This window comes from Dipodomys merriami, unplaced genomic scaffold, assembly GCF_024711535.1.
Source record: "Dipodomys merriami isolate MVZ:Mamm:240054 unplaced genomic scaffold, mDipMer1.0.p SCAF_25, whole genome shotgun sequence".
Classification (NCBI taxonomy): domain Eukaryota; kingdom Metazoa; phylum Chordata; class Mammalia; order Rodentia; family Heteromyidae; genus Dipodomys; species Dipodomys merriami.
Window position 1 is genome coordinate 14,499,401 of NW_027203937.1, and position 20,710 is coordinate 14,520,110.

At 39.2% G+C, this 20,710-nt stretch overlaps 1 protein-coding gene across 1 annotated transcript in view; it reads right to left on the reverse strand.

The window, feature by feature from the left end:
* Acer3 (alkaline ceramidase 3) overlaps nt 1-20,078 on the reverse strand; it is a 109,445-nt gene extending 89,367 nt beyond the window's left edge. The window contains exon 1 of the mRNA XM_070034955.1: nt 19,934-20,078. Within this exon, the coding sequence (XP_069891056.1) occupies nt 19,934-20,036 (103 nt within the window). The 5' untranslated portion in view covers nt 20,037-20,078. The remainder of the gene's footprint in view (nt 1-19,933) is intronic.
* Nucleotides 20,079-20,710: the final 632 nt, after the last annotated feature.

Here is a 20,710-nt window from a genome sequence, read left to right on the forward strand (position 1 = left end):
CTTTTTTTCTGAACCAACAATAAAACAATTTATTCCCTTGGCTAAAATTATGCAAAGGCTGACAACTGCAAATAAAAGCCAAACTCTGTGTGAACGGAAGGGTTTGCACATGTGTACACACTAATAATGGGGCTTGGAATTTAGAGCCTGAGTGTTCTCCCCTTAACTTTTTCACTCAACCCTGGTGCTCTGCCATTTGAGCAACAACTCCACTTTTTGATGGTAATTGAAATAAGAGTCTCCTGGACTTTCATGCCCAGACTGGCTTCCAACCATAATCCTCAGATTTCAGCCTTCTGAGGCGCTAGGATTACTGGTATGAACCACTGGTAACTGGCTAAAAGCCAAACTCTTTACCATGATCTAACAGGCTAATGCCAACACTGTCTTCCTCTTCTCACTACTCTCCTTAGGCAACCATTCCCTCAACACTAGCTTAATATTTCTAGAACAAGCCAAATCCATTCTAGCCTTAGATATCTGCAGTACTGTCTAGAACATTAACACCACTGACTGCCATATATCCCTTTTCATTCAGGTTTTAAGCCAGATGCCACCAACTCAAAGAAGCCTACCTTAAATGGTCTTATTTAAAGAAATCCTCTAGCCTTGTTTTATTTCTTTATATTATGTATTACTTAATAAGGAGCCATTTATAAACTGGCTTACCTATTTGTCATCTCCCCTCATTGTAATGCGAGAACATGAAAATAGTATATTGCTTGCTTTTTTTTTTGTCACTGCCACATTACAGTCACCCAACATAATGCTGTAAAAAAGCACATTTTCTCTATCTGACATATTGGGACTTGTTGACCCTGGTAGGATTATGTCTCCTAGGAGTAGATAGTCACAATCCGTACCCCTTTTCAAGTTTCTCATACTCTAGGGCTGCTTCCCCACTCCAGTTACTCAGGGCCAGGTTATAAGCAACACCATTCCAAGCCTCACTAAAATTACTCAAATTAGCTGGGTGTGGTAGTACATACATATAATCACAACACATGGAGCCACGGAGACAGAAGGGTAATGAGTTGGAGGCTACTCTGGAATACACAATCAAATCCTGTCTCAAAAAATAAATCACTCAAACTAGCCAATTCTAAGCCTATTTACGCTGTACTGTTCCTTCCCTTAGAAATCACAATAAGGTGTTTGCCAATGTTTTCTTCTAAAAAGCCCCCACCTCAACTGACTCTGGAGCTTCTCCATGTCACTGTGCATGGTGTACACATTGTCAATTTCTATGAAACTAAGGGTATAGAAACTTCTTTCTTTGTGACAATCATTTCTGTATCTGTGTGTCATACTGCATACCTGACTAAAACAAATCTAAGGTATTGTTAATATCAGTGTCTAGTACCAAGTGCCCATTCAACAAATACCTGCTGAAAGTATCACTGGAGAAGTTTCTTCCTTCAGCATTAGCATAAAGTATTTACTCATATCATTACTCAACACATTTTGACAATTAAGTCCTTCATAAAATGTATTCTTTGCCCAGTAAGTTGAGCTACCATTCTAAAGATTCCAGGAAGAATAATATTTTTTCTGTTTATGAGCATTTCAAATAGAGAAAATGTAAGAAGGCAGAAAGGTTAAAAGTAAAAGGTTAAAAGTAAAAAGAATAATGTATAAATATAGCAAAAAAGAGCAGTTATTATAATATTAGACAAAAAAACCTTTTACTACAAAAAAACTATAAAAAAAAGAATTCAATTACCTAGAAGATACAATACTAAATATATTTTAACCAAACTCTCAAACTATAAAAGGCAAAAACTAATAATGAGGTAATTAAATCTGCCAACATTATAGAAAATTTTAATATACCTATCTCAATACTTGAGAGATAAACTAACTTTCCCAAACCAGTAGGGTTTCAGAAGATTTTAGAATCACAATTGGTTTATCCAATAAACTACAGAACTAACAGATATGTGAACAGTGATTAGAGGATCTTTTACTTCTAGCCCCGGTAGAGTAACTACACTGGACTTACCAATTAGTGAGCAGAAAAGACAGAAAAATTTTGAAAAACTCTTTTCAGACATTAAACACCTAAGTAGTACAGAAAAAGGGAGGGGGATTTTTTTTGTCTATAATTATCTCAGTTTTCAGAAGGAGGCACTTTTCCAGACCTTGATGCAAAGAAAAGGAATCGCACAGTAGTTTCACTTAATTGAGGAAGCAGAGCTTATAGACTATAGTAGACTGATTTGTAAGACAGAGTACCCCAGAAGGTACCTAGCCAAAAAAAAAAAAAAAAAACCCTCCAAAACCTGCAAAGGATGCCTTAAGTCTACTGCTGAATACTACATTGAACATACAGAGACAGAGACTCCATTAGGCTGAAAAAAGAACTTACTCAGAGACACAGCTCGGTGGTAAAGCACAGACAGAACATATTTGAGGTTCTGAGTTCAATCTCCAGCACCAAATCAAAATGAAAAAAAGAAGAAGAAGAAAGAAATATCAGTAACCAAAAACTACTAGAGGTAAAACAACAACAACAACAACAACAACAACAAACCTGTAGAGCTGTAAACTAAAATACTACTATAACACAAAAGTCCAGAGTCATTCAAGTTGTGACTAAATGGAACAAATTTTCTTGAATACCTAGACATCTTGAACACTCAATCTAAAACATATGTTTTGAAAGAAGCCTTGAAAGGATCAGATGGTCAGATATGTAATACCTGGCCTAAACAAAGCCCAATATGCTTTAAAAGAAGATAAAATCTAGTCATTCAACAATGTAACCCTGTAATGTCTGGCATCCAAACAAAAATTAATATACAAGTTACAAAGCAAAAGAAAATCAATCAAAAGAAACATTCAGAAATGACAATGGTAATGAAACTGGCAAAGATTTTATTTAAGTTTTTATTATGGTCAATAATCGAAAGAAAACTATGAACATAACAGGGAAAGAAATGGAACATATTAAAAAGGACCAGGCAGCCATTGTGGTTCTTGCCTGCAATACTAGGTACTTGAAATGAAAAGATCAGAAGGATCTTGACTTGATTCCAGTCTAGGTATACATACAAGACTCCTTCTCAACCAACAGCTAAGCATGTTAGCATGTGTCTGTCATTCTAGCTACATGGAAGACTAAAATCAGGAGGACTGCGGTTCCAGGCCAGCCCAGGCAGAAAAGCTCATGAGAGCCCATCTCAATGGAAGAAGCTGGGCATGGTAGCTCATGCTTTTCATCTCAGCTATAACAGGAAGTGAAAAATAGAAGGATTACAGTCCAGGAGTGCATGAGAAAGAATTAAGGCCCTATATCAAAAAACAACTAGTGCAAGCCAGGCACTGGTGCCTCATGCCTGTATTCTTAGCTACTCAGGAGGCTATGATCTGTGAGGACTGAGGTTCAAAGCTACCCGGGGCAAGAAAGTCTGTCAGACTTTTTTTTTTTTTATTTTATTTTATTTGTGAACATACTGTACAGAGGGGTTACAATTACATGGGTAAGATAATGCATATATTTCTTACCAAGCATTGCAGCCTCCTCCTTTGTTTACCCTTCACCTCCCTTCCCAGCCTCCCCCCTGCCCCCGTCAGACTTTTATCCCTAATTAACCACCAGAAAACCAGAAATGGGGCTATTGCTCAAAATGGTAGAGTGCTTGAGCAAAACAGTTCAGGACAGTGCCCAGGCCCCAAGTTTAAGCCCACGGTAGTAACTAGTACAAAAAGAGCTAGTGTGGGTAAGTAGTGGAGTGCCTGTCTCGTAAACACAAGTACCTGAGTTTAAACCCCAGTACTGCACATTAATTAATTAATTAATTCAAATAAATATACTTCTAGTAAAGACAAAAATATGGTTTTATGGCTAAATCTCTCTGAGAAAAACAAGGTAAAATCTAGAATTGCAGATTATTATTAGTATTATTATCTGGAAGCACTGATGAGTTAAAGAACAGACCGATTAATGGGGAGTCCACACTTGAAGAAGTATACAGAGTTGCCATTTTCACTTTAGCCTTTGCCACACTACAAGTAAGACATGGGGAGTACACACTTGAAGAAGTATACAGAGTTGCCATTTTCACTTTAGCCTTTGCCACACTACAAGTAAGACAGCACACAGCATATAAAAGCAGGAAAAAGCAATACAATAGGCTTTCTGTTCTGGGTATAGCAAAGCAAACATTACCACTGAAAGAATGTAGGAATCTCAAAAGGCAAGGGAGAAGGGATCACCAAATTCTGTCTGTTGGATCTAGTGGTTCTGGTTTGTTTTTTTGCCGGTCATGGGGCCTGAACTCTGGGTCTGGGCGCTGTCCCTCAGCCCTTCAGCTCAAGGCTAGCGCTCTACCACTGGAGCCACAGCACCACTTCCGGCTTTTTCTGTTTATGTGGTACTGAGGAATCAAACCCAGGGCCTCATGCTTGCAAGGCATGCACTCTACCACTGAGCTACCTTCCCAGCCCCGTGGTTCTGGGTTTTAAACTTAGGACCCTGTGCTTAGTAGGAAGATGCTCTACCACTTGAGTTACTCACTCAGCCAGAACATCTGATAGACTGAAAGAATCTAACTAAAAACAAAGGAAGTTAACCAAGAGATGCTGAGACTATAAACAATGGCCAGAAAAGTTATAGGTCAAGTCAGTTAAAAGAAACAAACAAACAAAAACAAAACAGAATCTTCAAATCTTAACACTCATTACATTCAGACTAAGGTTTAAAAATTATCCAATATATGAAAAATCCAAAAAATGAAGCATATTTTCAAGAGAAAAGAATATCTACTGAGACTAACACCAAGATCATCATCAGAAAAAGGGGAGATAAAGATTGTAAAGAAGCTATTATAACTATCTTCAATGAATTAAAACAAAATATGCTAATGAATTTGAAAAGTGAGGAAATCTCTGGAGAAAAACAAAAATGAGAAAACACACCTAAGTAGAAATTCTAGTTCTGAAAATTCTGAAAAATATAATTTTGAAAATGTTATCTACCAGATAGATTTAACAAATAAATGAGGGGAAAAAGTGAACCTGAAGACAGATCCATCAAAATTACACACTCTTATCACAAATGGAAAGAAAAAAATCCTTTTAATAAAATGACAGACCATAAGGAGTCTATTTTATTACCTGTAATTGGAACAAAAGAATGGAAGAAAACTAAACAAAATATTTTAATAAATACTTATCAGTTTTTCAAAATGTAATAAATAAGACATAGAGATACAAGATGTATCTGTATCTTTATCTGTATATATATGTATATATATACATATATATATGCTGAAGGAAAAAAACCACAGAGACATTAAAAATCCTCAGATGAGAATGAGGAACATCAAAAAACAGTAAACTGTAAAACTGTATCTGCCTTTTAAAGTTATTCATAACTCTGTGTGTGTGTGTGTGTGTGTGTGTGTGTGCGCGCGCGCGCGCGTGTGTGAACACACACATGCATGCATGTGAGCTGGTACTGGGGCAGAGGCTTGAACTTAGGGTCTCAAGCTCTTGCTTAAGCTTTTTCATTCAAGGAATATAGGCATGAGCCACCAATGTCCAGCAGCACTTATTTTTAGTAAGTTTTAGCAAGGTAGACAGGACATGGACTTAATATATAATTGTCTTTTTCCACAAGCTTCTACATTTTTCATGAAGTAGTGAGTGGGTTGTACAAAATTAAGGTTGTATAATGTAATCCCTGGGAAAGTTAGAATTTTAGGGTTACATCAGCTTCACTGGACATAGAAGAAAAAGAACTAAGCAACCCAAAGACAGCGATAGGAAGGGAGGATTGAGAGGGAAAGAGGGAACAGCCTACACTAAACAAAAGGAAAGAAATGTAAACATCACCCAATGTGGAAGAAATCATTTGTATTGTCAAAGCTCATAGAATTCACAAACTTTATAGACCATGATAATGACAATTTGCCTTGTGAAGGTTAAAATGTGTTTGTGACTTTAATATCACTATTCCACAATACTGTGAAATATGTGAAATTTATGTAATCACATAATCTCAATTTTTTTTAAGTGAGAGAAGGGTGACAATGTTGTCAGACACCTTGTATTCATATACTATTTTGTAGAATGGGAACTTCTTTGTGCAACTTAATAATAATTTTAAAAATGTTGAAAAAACTCTTCAGACAATCTGGAATCATCCAGGTATTCAATTTCAGTTCCAACTAAATATGTACTCACAGTTGTATCCATCAATTCAGGTTTATACTAAAAAAGAATTTTTTGGTTAAATGGTAATAAAATATAGGCATTACTTTCCTGGTTTTAATGCTTTTATTGTGGTTATATAGGGCAATATTTTTACTTGAAGTAAAGAAACAATGAAGAACTTAGGATACTGATGAATTAAGTTGGCAATTTATTTTTAAATGATGCAGAATGGTTGTATTTGCAACTACTGTTTTTACTGAGAAATAAAAAGACACAAGGAAACATAACTCATTACCAGGAAAAAAATCAGACTGAGAAATGAATGAAAGGTGCAATTAGCAAGTAACTTTTTAAAACAACTATTATCAGTATGCTCAAGAACTAAAGGTAAGATAAAAATCTGTAAATGATTTATAAATTAAAAAAAAGAACTAAAGGTAAATGCAAATACAACAAAGTAAAATTAAATTATAGAAAAGGATCAAATAAAATTTCTAGAGCTTAATGCAATCAGTGAAATTAAAATATCACTGTATATGGGGATCAAACCCAGGATCTCACATATGCTAGGCAAGCTCTCTAAAAGTAACATAACAAGCACAGCACAAGATTAGTGAACCTAAAAAAATAAAAACTGAAGCATATGACATAAGGCAAGAAAAAATAAAAAACAGTGACAAATAAACATTTATGAGACTGGGTTAGACACCAGTGGCTCAAGCCTATAATTCTAGGTACTCAGGAGGCTGAGATATGAGGATTGTGGTTCAAAGTCAGCCTGGGCAGGAAAGTCTATGAGACTCTTATCTCCAATTAACCACCAAAAAACCAGAAGTGGTAGAGTGCTAACCTTGAGCAAAAAAGTTCAGGGACTGTGCCCAGGCCCTGAGTTCAAGCCCCACCAAAAAAGTAGGAAATAGAAAATAAAGTAGGATAAACACTATCTTTAGTGTTTGGCATAATTTTCCAGGTTTGGATTTTAAAAATATAATTTTATTGTTATTATTAAGGTGTTATACAGAGAGGTTACCATTTCAGGAAATGTGTCCCCAGTTTCCACCTCATATTTGGATTTTTAAATAAAAATTAGTTCAAGCCAGATGCCATTTGCTCACACCTGTAATCCTAGCTACTCAGGAGGCTGAGATCTGAGGATCACAGTTCAAAGCCAGCCTGGGCAGGAAAGTCCCTGAGACTCTTATCTCCAATTAACCACCAGAAAACTGGAAGTGGTACTATGGCTCAAGTGGTAGAGCACTCTCCTTGAGCTGAAGAGCTGAGGGACAGGGCTCAGGCCCAGAGTTCAAGTCCACGACAAAAAAGAAAAAGAAAAGAAAAAAATGGGGGGAGGGGACTGGGAAGTTGGCTCAGTGGTAGAGTGCTTGCCTGGCATGCATGAGGCCCTGGGTTCGATTCCTCAGCACCACACAAGCAGAAAAAAAAAAAAAAACAGAAGTGGCATTGTAGTTCAAGTGGTAGAGTGCTAGCTTTGAGCTGAAGAGCTGAGGGACAACACCCAGGCCCAGAGTTCAGGCCCCACGACCGGATCCAAAAAAGAAAAAAGAAAAGAAAAAAAGAAAAATTAGTTCAAAGATCTAAGAAGATCAAGAAATTCAATTAGTTTCCATATATGTCTGAAACAATACCTATACCACCACCTTATACCCAAAGTATCATAATTATTCAAAAACAAAAATAAAGATAAAATCTTAAGAGCAGATAGAAAAAGCAAAGAAAAAAATATAGCTAAAAATTGGTGATTTCACAAAAAGCAAGAAAAGAAAATAATAGGACATGTTTTCAACTGCTAAAAGAAAACAACTGTCCAACAAGATTCCCCACCCAATTAAAAATAGGCTTCTGAGCCCGGCGCTGGTGGTTCATGCCTGTAATCCTAGCTTCTCAGGAGGCTGATATCTGAGGATTATGGTTCAAAGCCAGCCCAGGCAGGAAAGTCTGTGAATCTCCAATAAACCACTAGAAAACCAGAAGTGGCACTGTAGCTCAAGTGGTAGAGTACTCACCTTGAGCTGAGGCATAGCGTCAGAGCCAGAGTTCAAGGCCCACAACAGACCAAAAAAAAAAAGCTTCAGAGATGAAAGTAAAATAAAAACATTTCAGAAAAAAAACTGTATTACAAGGTAAATTCAGGCATTCTATGTAAGGCTCTAACATTAGACATGAAGCAGCTTAATAATTTGCGATTATAAATTAAGGGGGGGAAAACAAAGAACAAATAAAAAATACAAGATAACCACCCAATCACACTGATAATCACATTATTTACAAATAGATAATATATTCCACTTTAAAAGTACCATCAGCAGACCAAAAGGGAGGAAAAAAGTCAACTATAGATCTTCTGAGAAAACTACTTTAAATGTAAAGACACAGGTTAGAATTTCAAAGGTAGGAAAAAGTTCCATACAATACAAATTAAGAGAAAATTGGTGGTTACATTATCACAGATAGTAGACTGCAGAACTTAGGATATTACAAGAACAAATGGATGACATTGCATAGATATAAAGGACCAGAATTTCAAGATTGTTAGGGTAAAAAATCCTATATCTGAAATATACTAATTTTAACAGATTTTGTAATATTTGTATATACACAATGAAATATCTTGAGGAGACAAAACTAATTGAGTCAACTTCAGCTATGTACAGGACTTCAGAAGACAAAATCAGATTGCTGTCACTTTTTTTAAACATCTGCTTAAATATCTATTAAAAAAAATCAGGAGAAAAAAATTGCTATCTAGCTGGTAAAATAGCCCAGAAACCATGTTTCATTATATTTTTTTTAATTATTATTTTTTTTTACTTTATTTTATTTTATTTGAGAACATACTGTACAGAGGGTCATTATATTATTTAGACTCTTTTCTTACCAGTTTTAGAGTGCATAAAGTAGTACAAGTCATTAAAAAAAACAAAAACCTGTTTCGTGCTAATAACAAAATTTTAATATGCATAACTTTGGTGTCCTGCTTTATCTTGACCCTTATCCAATCATTCTACTTGGGTCTTAAAAGTGGCTTGTTCTTAAGTTAAAGAACATACTGGCCAGTTACTGGTGGTTCGTGCCTATAATCTTAGCTACTCAGGTGGCTGAGATCTGAAGATTGTGGAAGCCAGCCTGGCCTGGCTTATCTCCAACTAACCACCAAAAAGCTGGAAGTTGAGTTGTGGCTCAAGTTGTAGAGCGCTAGCCTTCTGCAAAAAAGCTCATGGCCAGTGCTTAGGCCCTGGGCTCAAGCCCAGCACAGGACTAGCACACACACGCACACAGCTCCCAAGCTATATGTAGGAACAAGAGTTCATACCTACAATCAAAGATTTATTTTCCCCCCTCTCTGCAACTGAATTATTTCAACCCTGAAGTACTTATTTTCTTTCATTAGATTGAGGCAGGATACAATAGATCATTAACTTGAGATTAAAAATAATAAATATTAAGTAAAAGGGAAAAAGAGAAACTAGAACCAGAGAGTAAACTGAAAAAAACAGAGCAGTAATTCCCTCCTATCATCTCCTTTAAAGGTTAATAGGATATATACAGGGGCTATCTGTATCTGCCTTCTCCTTTGCAATGTTAACAAGCTGCAAAACTCTTCAAACCCACAGAGAAACAGAAAACTGAAGGGCTAGCCTGGTAACCCTGATCCTAACCTAAAATCCTCAGTCATCTACTGTCCTTGTGTATGGACAGGACTAGATAATCTCCATTTTTTAGACTAAATAGCACCTATCCTGGTCACCTAGAACCACTGTCACTAATGATTATGGTTGCTAGACAACATGATCATATTTATTTTCCCAGCTCAGAATATAAAACCCACTGAATACCATTTTTAGCTCATATCTCACCTCTGAATTTCAAGGAGATGCTTTGTCTTCCCCTTTTTTCTGTTTCTCCCTGCTATACTCTGTAATACAATAGTCCTTCCTAAAACTTCTACCTGTGATACCCATGATAGTCTTTTATATTCTTTTCATTATGGCTCTCAAGTTCCTGTGATTTTGCATAAGAACTAGGAAACTGAAGAACCCTCAAGCCACTCATTCTATAGTGGTATAAAATTCCTCTTTTGAATCTTAGAAGTACATTACAGGGATAAATAAAATGAACTTCACAAAATTCTTTGAAGACAGAACAGCCTATGAAAATACTAAACTTTATTCTCAAAGTCTCATCTTCTAAAACTAAAAGTGTGGTATAATTTGGCGTACCCTGAATTCACACAACAGAAAATCAAAATTGCTCCAAGTTCAACTTCACTGTTTTATCTATTACTGCACTATCACCCCAAACTTCAAGAAACAACATGAATAATATAGGTAAATAGCCAGCTTTGGAAAGAATACAATGTGTATATTGCAAACAAAAGAAGAGAGACAGAAGTTAATAATAAACTGGACACTATAATGAGACACAAGTATATATATCTACTAGAATGGTTAAGACAAGGAAATGATCAAATGTTGTGAGTATAAACCAAGTGGTGCTCACCTGAGCACTCAAGATACTAATGCAGGAGGCCAGCATAGAATCGTGTGATCCTTCTAAAAACCAAAACCAAAAACAAAAACAGAAAAAAAAAACCAACATATAAAATGGTACAACCACTTGGGGAGAAAGTCTGCAGAATTCACTATGGACTTCTCTTAACTTTTCTATTTTCATTTAGCTCTGTTGTGGAATGCATGCCTAATGTACCTGAGACCCTGGGTTCAATTCCCTACATTACGTGTAAATTAGGGGCAGGGGGTTTGTCATTGGGTGGGGAGGTAGGTCATGGGGCTTGAACTCTGAGCCTGGGCATTGTCCCTCAGCTCTTCAGTTTAAGGCTAGCTCTCTACCACTTGAGCCACTGTATCACTTCCGATTTTATGGTGGTTTATTGGCCCAGGCTGGCTTTGAACCACGATCCTGAGATCTCAGCCTCCTGAGTAGCTAGGATTACAGGTGTGAGCCACTGACACCCGACTTAAAGATATTATTTTGTATAAAAGTCAAAGATGTACTGGGCATTGAAAGTTCAAGCCTCAGGACAAGCACACACACAAAAATTAATCATTTCTACAAATATGTGCTAATAGATGTCAGGTCTTCCTAATTAATATCTTGGGACACCTAGGCAAATGCTAGGTAATTAATAATCAGAGTTCAAAAGCCTGCTCTGGTAACTACACACTTGAATCTAAAACTTGGTCTGAGTTTAGAAAAGGCATTAGACAAGGCCTAAGAAACAAAGGACTTCCACTCATCTGGTCGAATCACTACTAAATAACCCCATGCTGCTGATCACGTATATGGTATGTATGTGCACACTGGAGGGAAACCAGGAGGACGACACAGAACTAGAGGGAATCAGGGGAAAACATACAACAGCGGGACCCATCAATTGTACTGGACATTGACCAAAATGAACTAAGCAACTCAGTGACAGCGATGGGAGGGAGGGAACAAAAGGGAAATAGGGAACAGCTGACATGATGCAAAACAAAAGAAATGTATATATCACTCAATATGGAAGAAATAACTGTATTGCAAAGCTCACAGAACTCATAAATGTTATAGACCACAATAGACAATTTGCACCATGAAAGTTCGAATGTGTTTGTGACTTTAACTAAGCATAACTATCCCACAATACTGTGCAATTTGGGAAATTATGTAATCACTTAATCACAATGAAGAATTTGAAAAAAAAAGAAAAGGCTTTCGAACAAATGAAAATGAAAAGTTTTTCTGCAATTAATCAAGTTTAATTTAGATCATTTCTTAAGATATACACTACATGACTCTTCTTATAAAATGATCCTTTTCAAGTTTTCCTTTTTTTTCCCCCCAGTTTTCTAGTGTTAATTGGAGATAAAAGTCTCACAGACTTTTCTGCCTGGGCTGGCTTCAAACCACAACCCCCAGATTTCAGCCTCCCAAGTAGCTAGGATTGTAGATGTGAGCCACTGGTGCCCAGCTGCTAGCTACTTCCTTTTTTTTTGGGGGGGGGGGTCTGGTTGTGGGGCCTGAACTCTGGGCCTGGGCGCTGTCCCTCAGCTCTTCAGCTCAAGGCTAGTGCTCTACCACTTGAGCCACAGCGCCACTTCTGGCTTTTTCCTTTTTGCTTATGTGGTGCTGAGGAATCGAACCCAGGGCCTCAGGCATGCAAGGCAAGCGCTCTACCACTGAGCCACCTTCCCAGCCCCCTACTTCCATTTCTTTTGATTAGTATTAGTATGGTTGATATTTATCCATCCCTTTAATTTTTGATATATATATTTTTTTGTGGTTCTTGTTTTTTGTTGTTGGTTTTGGTTTTTTTTGTTGGTCATGGGGCTTGAACTCTGGGCCTGGGCGCTGTCCCTCAGCTCTTCTGCTCAAGGCGAGCATTCTACTGCTTGAGCTTCAGCGCCACTTCCGGTTTTCTAGTGGTTTATTGGAGAAAATAGTCTCACGGACTTTCCTGCCCGGGCTGGCTTTGAGCCATGATCCTCAGATCTCAGGCCTCCTGAGTAGCTAGGATTACAGGCATGAGCCACTGGTGCCCAGCTGTTGTTTTGGCTTTGTATGGATTTTTTTGTTGTTTCTTTGGTTTTGTTTTTTGAGACTGGGGCTTAAGTAATGACTGACTATTATAAGGATCAAGAGTATGGTAACAATGTCTATCTCTCATCTAATTGACAATAAAATGTACCTTTGACTAATTAAAACAAGCACAAAGTATATTAAAATTATAATTTAAGATAAATTGCAATTTATAAAAGTCACTACAAGTTCAGGAAGTCTATAAAATAAGACTCCTCCTTTTGATGAAAAAGATCAAAATAGTTGATATATTACCACATGACCCATCAATTATATTTTTGACACTTAAAAATATACTGGTGGGGCTGGGAAGTTGGCTCAGTGGTGGAATGCTTGCCTTGCATGCATGAAACCCTGGGTTTGATTCCTCAGCACCACATAAGCAGAAAAAGCTGGAAATGGCACTATGGTTCAAGTGGTAGAGCGCTAGCCTTGAGCTGAAGAGCTGAGGGACAGTACCCAGACCCAGAGTTCAGGCCCCACAACCGACAAAAAAATAAAAAACCAAACCACTGGGATACCCATATTCAGAGAAGCCCTGTGAATAAATACCCATGCATTAGAAACAATAGAAGAAAGGATAAAGAAAATGTGGTATATACATATACTAAAATATTATACAGCCTTAAAAAAAGAAATACATGCTACAACATAAAAGAACCTTGAGGACAATATGCTGGGTGAAATATAACAGTCACAAGAAGATAAGTGGTACATGATTTCTCTTATATGAGGTACCTATAATAGGTACCTCATAGGAACAGAATGCAAAAGAACAGTTGCCATTTCCAAGGAATGGATGGAAGGAGAAGCTGTATAAAGTTTCAATTTTATAAGATATAGTTCTATACTACTGAATGATATGCATACTAAAAAATGGATAAGGTGATAAACTTTGTATTTCTTAGGTATATTTTCCAACAATTACAATATGGTTAGTTTATACAGTAGTTCTTGCAGTACTAACACTGTAAAGCTTTTATAAATCTGTTTGCATTTTCTGCTTTTTAAAAAGCGCTATGTTCTTGCATTCTAATATAACCCGTGTGTGTTCCTTTGACTTGGATATGTTAAGCCTCAATCTTTTTTTTTTTTTGGTCACGGGACTTGAACTCTGGGGCCTGGGCGCTGTCCCTAGCCCTTCAGCTCAAGGCAAGTGCTTTACCACTTGAGCCACAGCACTTCTAGTTTTCTGGTGGTTAACTGGAGATAGTCTCATAGACTTTTCTGCCCTGGCTGGCTTTGAACCTCAATTCTCAGATCTCCGCCTCCTTAGTAGCTAGGATTACAGGCATGAGCCACTGGCACCCAGCAAGCCTCAATCTTTTTGATTTTGGTTTTTATTTGACCTTCATTCTTCAGCTGACTTTAGTCAAATAAAAGTATAATACTTTTGAACTGTAAAGTAAAAGTACAATATTTCTGAACTGTAAGTTAAGTATTGAAATTTTAAATTAAACACTGTAAAAGTAACTATATAGTACTTTTGAAGTGTAAAATAAAAATACAGTACTTTTGAATTATAAATTAAGTATTGAGATTCCAATTAAAACTGTGCTGTCTTACAAAAATCCTCAAGGAAGAGATTACTTTCCCTAAAATAACAGAGATGTCACCTCTACCAGCATACCGAGGCTCAGGTCCAAAAGAAATGTGATGTGTGCTCATTTACTTGACTGAAGCTACCAATCAGGAAATACAGGGCCTGAGAATAGGAAAAGAAAGGCAGCCAAACACCACACACAGGTCTGGGAAGGTGGCTTAGTGGTAGAGCGCTTGCCTTGGGTTCAATTCCTCAGCACCACCTAAGCAAAAAGAAAAAAGCCGGAAGTGGCGCTGTGGCTCAAGTGGTAGAGCACTAGCCTTGAGCTGAAGAGCTGAGGGACAGCGCCCAGGCCCAGAGTTCAGGCCCCACGACCAGACCCAAAAAAAAAAAAAAAAAAAAAAAAAAAAAAAAAACCACCACACACAGCCAACAGCCAGATGTTCTCTGTGGCACATAGATAGCAGGGACAGCTGGTTCAAGCCTCTGTAATCTGTGCATCAGTGGCAAGGAAAGAAACACTTCTCTCCTTACCTAAGTGAGTCCTGTAATAAAGGGATAAAAACTGAGGGCTGTCTACCTTACTTCTTTCTGTTCCTATGAAGAGGATGAAGAAGATCAACAGATCCACGAGAAAAGAATACCTAATTTGAATTGCCCCAGCCGAAGGACAAAAAAGTAGATGGTTATACTATAAGCTGCCATTCATTCTCTCCATCCATGAAAGTTTGACCAACTAAGTTACCTCCTCAGACTGAGGTAACCCCTTAAAAAGCCATAATTAGGAAATCTCAATATTTTTTAGCTGCTGGGCATTGGTGACTTATACTAGTGATCCTAGCTACTCAGGAACCTGAGATATGAGGATCTCAGTTTAAATGGAGTCCAGGCATGAAACTCCATGAGACTCTTATTTTCCAATTAATCATCAAAAAGCTGAAAGCGGAGCTGTGGCTCAAGTGGTACATTCTACTTCAGGTTTTCTAGTAGTTAGTTGCTTTTAACCAGGATCCTTAGATCTGAGCCTCCTGAGCAGCTAGGATATCAGGTTTCAGCCATCAGCGCCTGGCCACAGAATTTTTTTTTTTTTTTTGGACAGTTGTGAGGCTTGAACTCTGGGCCTAGGCGCTGTCCCTCAGCTCTTCAGCTCAACACAAGTACTCTATCACTTGAGCCACAGCACCACGTCCAGTTTTTCTGGAGATAAGAGTCTTAGAGACTTTTCTGCCTGGGTTGGCTTTAAACCTCAATCCTCAGATTTCAGCCTTGTGAGTAGCTAGGATTACAGGCATGGACCACCAGTGCCCGGCATGGCCACAGATTTTAATTGCCAGAGTTTAGTTAAATAAGCCAATTTCCTAACCACAAAATTAAAATCTTAGTTACTATTGTATATTAACTAATTGAACATAGTACAAACTTTGTTGCTAGTTTTTCAATCCATAAATCATAACATAAATAATAAAAGAATATCACAATCTGTGACCGACTAAGTCACTTTTTCAAAATCGGTTGCTTTCAAAGTCACTATGTATTTATCTGTTATTCAATTCCTGTACAAACAGCAAAGTGTATAAATAAACTTACATGATATCTTATGAAAATGAGCAATAAAAAGAAGGAAGTGACAACGATGAAAGGAAAGCAGAGAAAAAGAAAGTGTAAAATTGGATGTGAAATTCTAATAAATGTAAATCGTTACTGAAGAAATAGGTAATCTTATAAACGTTGACACTACATTTAAGAGACTCTAGATAAGCAGCTTCAGGAACAAACAAGGCAAACTCATCAACATAAATAACACAATAGCTCTGGTGAAAGGATAAAGATATTCCAGAAATGATACTAGAAAAAATAATAACAAAAAAATTTCTAATTAGACAAACCTTGAGGAGGCATTTCACAATATTTAAAGTAAAAAAAAATTAAGCTGGTTCCAATTCCAAAAGGATTCATCAAAACATACAAAAGACACTTGTTCCATGTCCTGTGAGAATAAGAACACTGTTAAAACTGCTCCCTTGGGCAGTACTGGGGATTGAACTCAGGGTCTAGTACTTGCTAGGCAGGTGCTCTACCACTTGAGTTATACCTCCAACCCCTTTTTGTGTTTTTGTTTTGTTTTGTTTTGAGGTAAGGTCTCACTTGATGACCCACCCAGCCCAGGCTGTGATCCTCCTACTTATTTTCTGCATGTTTCTGGGGATGACAGGCATGCCACAGTACCCAATGGCTGAGATGGAGTCACTCAAACTTCATTTCGCCTAGGCTGAACACACACCTCCATCTCTGGATCTCTGCCTCCCAAGCAGTGAGGATTACTATTGGTTTGAGCACCACAATCAGCTCAAACTACTTCACTTTATTTTACAAAGAAATAAAATATTTAATTTTTGCTGTTTTTAATATTTTAAATTACAATGGGCTAAATACTAGTTTTACCTTTTTCACTTTTCTTATATATTTATAAGCAACTGTAAGAGTTACATTTAACAAAAAAATTTTAAGGCCATAGAACAATTGTAACTTTCCCTATTGATTATAAACATGGCTTTGCAGGGTTTTACCATATCTCATATTCCCTCACAAAACAAGGGCTATCCACACCTATAACTACTCCCACCGCGAAGGGGCTTATTGTTTCAAAACTAAAGAGAGATCCTCTATCTTTTCCTCTGGTTCTTAAAAATCTGCTCAAACAAAAAGAACCTGAATTATGTTGGTGGTATTAAAAAAGATAATTTTTCAGGTGCTAAAACTGACGAGTGCCCTTTGTAAATATGCACTCCCTTAACACTCAACATTACTCACACACACAAAAAAAAGTGTGTGTGTGTGTGCACGCGCGTGTACCCTAATGTTGAAGAACAGCTGAATAGATATCTAAATAATCTGAATAGTTGACCGATTTATTCTGTTATTGTACAGGACTTTATGTCTGTCCTACTCCCTTGAATTCTGGAGCAAAACAATGAATGTGTGATAAAAAGTAATGATGGGAAGGTGATTTATGACAATAGATGTGTTTGTTACTTTTATGTAGCTACAACCAAAATACCTAACAACTTAAAAGGTCAAATTATTTATCTGCAGCTCCCGGTTTCAGAGGGTTCATGGTTATTAGGCTGTATGCACTTGGGCAGAATATCATAGTAGAGAAACTTCAGGTGTACAGGGATCTACTTCTTATAGATAGGTTCCACCTTCTAAAGTCTCTACCCAATCAAAAAAATAGCACCATTAACTGGGGACCAAGTAAACACATGAACATGTGGGGACTTTCATAGTCAAACCACAATAAAAAATTTAGTCAGACCTCAACTAGAATTGTATTTTTACACCACACTTAGTGAAACTTTAGATAAGCTAATACTTGTAGATTCAATTTTCTACTCTATGAAATGGGGATTGTGATACCTACTTCTGGAATTAATTATTGTAATAATCAAGAGATAAAGTATGAAAGGTTTAGCAAACGAGCAAATAATGGGCACTTAATTACTATTATTAGTATAATTATCCTTAGTATTGTCATTAATGCTACCAATCATGTAAATATGATAAAACTGCATTTGTCTTTAAACATTGTATTAATCAGCAGAGTTATTTAAGAGATCAACCACCACCTGCTATGACAGATGACACGACATCAACTTCCTCCAGATCATTTCTCCCAAGGTGCATGCACAAGAACTAAAACACATTTACCCATCCTCATCTTGCAACCTCTCTGATTCTTATGTCAAAACCTCCCTAAAGTCTGCTCAGAGTTTCCTCTTCTGAGGACAATGAGAACTAAAACCATTTCCCATTTCTTGGAGCTATTTGCCAAAACACTAGTATCTTCCTCTCTTAGTCCACATGATTCAACTGCCAGTTTTCTCTTTTGATTCTAATCTACAACATTCGTTCTAAACTAAGATTCTTTATTTCTTATGTAGATGAATAAAGCTGCAAGGGCTCTACAGGCCAACGAAGGCCAGTTTATTCCTTCTAAAAAATGCATGTGTTAGTTGACCAAAGTCTTCTTTAACACTTTCAGCAACAAAGTCCTCTTATTCTCCCAAGTCAACATGACAATATCATTGGTTAGAAAGTTTTTCTTTATCTTGAAGCAAAATTTATCCTGTGCCTTTTAATTTCCTCCCCTGTGCCTTATAATTTCCTCCACTTTGCCTCTAATTCTAGAGTCTAGAGAAATTGAGAAAGTTACTCTTGATAATAGCCGATATTTGAAGCCAATTATTGAAAAACCCCTGAAGTAAGAGAAGAAGAAAAGTTACTCAGTTCCAGCTAAGAGAACATGGATTTAAGTTTTCTCCCACTCCATCATAATTCTACTGACCAGATGTAATCTTGTCAAAGTGACCTAACCACAAAGTAGTAAAATGCTTACTTTGCCAACATCTGGGTTGCCCAGTAATGAGACCCTTTTACCCATATTTCTCATTATGTAAAATATATACATATATATTCATTAAATCTACTAATTCAGGAAAAATGACAGCCCAAGTCATTCTCTCAAAGGGATGATACTAAGGCCCCGAACACTACAGATAGAGTTCTGTAGGATAATCTGGCATGAAGCTTCTGTCTCTCTGCTACAAAGCCCAAACTCCTATGCTCTCAAAAAGGGCTCGAAAAGGTTGCCTTAAGTCTTCAGGACTTTTGGAGTTTTGCCTAAGAGATTTTCAAAGAAAGCAAGAACAGCCAAAGAATATTCTGTACCTTGCCCAGCAGAAGGTACCTGGCAAACAGGATCAAACATTGTGATCTCAAAAACCGACAAAGGTAAAAAGATAGAAAAAGAAAAGTGGCAGATTTCTCCTAGCCCAGCAGGAATTATCTTTCGGGGACACAGAGACAGAGAGATCAACAAAGTGTGTCAAGGCAAGGCAGGCAAGGGGACTTCTGGATCCTCAAAAGGGGCACTCGGTGTGGCAGCAGTAACCCCGGATGATCTGAGGAAGTGTGATAACGCAGAGTGCAGCAGTGACTAGGAAGCGCGGCTCCTGCAAGGGAAATGCAGGTGACATGGAAGGAATCACGCTTGGAGAGCATCTGGCTTTCTGGGTCTTGAAGACAGGGAGTGGAGTGACTTCGGCTATCGGCAAACGGTAGAACTGTGCCCGGCAGGTGACCGCGGAGGGCTAAGGGCACCGAGAAAGAGAAAGGGAAAGGGCGGCGTTCCCGCACGCTCGCGGGAGATGGAGCTCGGAAGTGTCCCCTCTGGCTGAGGAGGAGCTGGCCCCAGCCGAGCAGGTGCCCGGGGCCCTGGATGCAGCGGGCAGGGACCTCCCGGGCCCCGCCGTCCTCCGAGTGTCCCCCCACAGCCCCCACCACCACCACTCAGGTGCGAATTCCCATTCCCAGACCCAAGGAGGTCCGGCAGGGGCTCCCCGCTTCCCTCCGGCCACCCATCCGAAGCCCACTCCTCCGCAGCCGGCCCAGGCCACCCCTAACAGTCCCCTTTAGACACACGGGGCTCCCCGTCGGTTCCCCAGGGACCTGGGGCCCCGGCCGGGCCTGGTGCCTCCCCTCGCGGCCAGGTTCGCCTTCTCCACACGGCGTCTCCTCTCAGACCGGCGTCCTCGCTCCCCGGCGCCCTCGCTCCCCGCCGCAGGCCACACTCACAGAATTCGGCGATGAACCGGGTCACAACGTAGTTCTCCTCGCACCAGTCCAGCGTGGAAGTCGGGGGACCCCAGTAACCCTCGAGGTCCACGACCGGAGCCATCGCGCCGCCGCCCTGCGTTCTGCCGGCCGCGCTCCGCTTGGCCACTCCGGGGCCGAGTCCGGTCCTGCGCGCGCGCTCCCGCCCTCCCCACCACCCCCCGCAGGGGGCGTGACCTAGCGCCGTCACCAAGCTTGCCCGGAGGGAGGCCACGCCCATCAAGCTGCCCTGAGGCCACGCCCATCGCGCTGCCCAGCCGCCACGCAGCGCTCCCCCCTCTTACCCTCGGGCGCCGGGCAGCGGCTCCGCCTTCCCCTCCCCCGGCGGGCGGGGCGAGGTCGGGATCTGGAGCAAAGTGAAGACCTGGACTGCAGGGCCTGGCCCGCCCAGACACGCCCGTGGTGTTAGTTTAGAGGATCCCCGTACCCCTAGGCTCTTTTCCGTGAGGATCTGTTTGAGCCTCCATTAAGGGTGTGGGCGGTCTGAGTTAATTGAGGCGGGGGTGGGATGCAGTCTTTCACAAGCCGGAGCTTGATTACACCTGGCCAGGGAGGTGCACTGGAGCGCTGGACACTGGGCTCTGGCCTCAGAGAAACACCGAAACCAGGTCCTGCCATTCCTAGGAAAAACAGATCAAACCTATAGAGAAAACACCAACCTTGGGGACCGAGGGAGAAGGCAACAACTAACCTGCCTAAGCAGTCTCCGGAAAAAAAAAAGTGCAGGGTTGGAAGTTT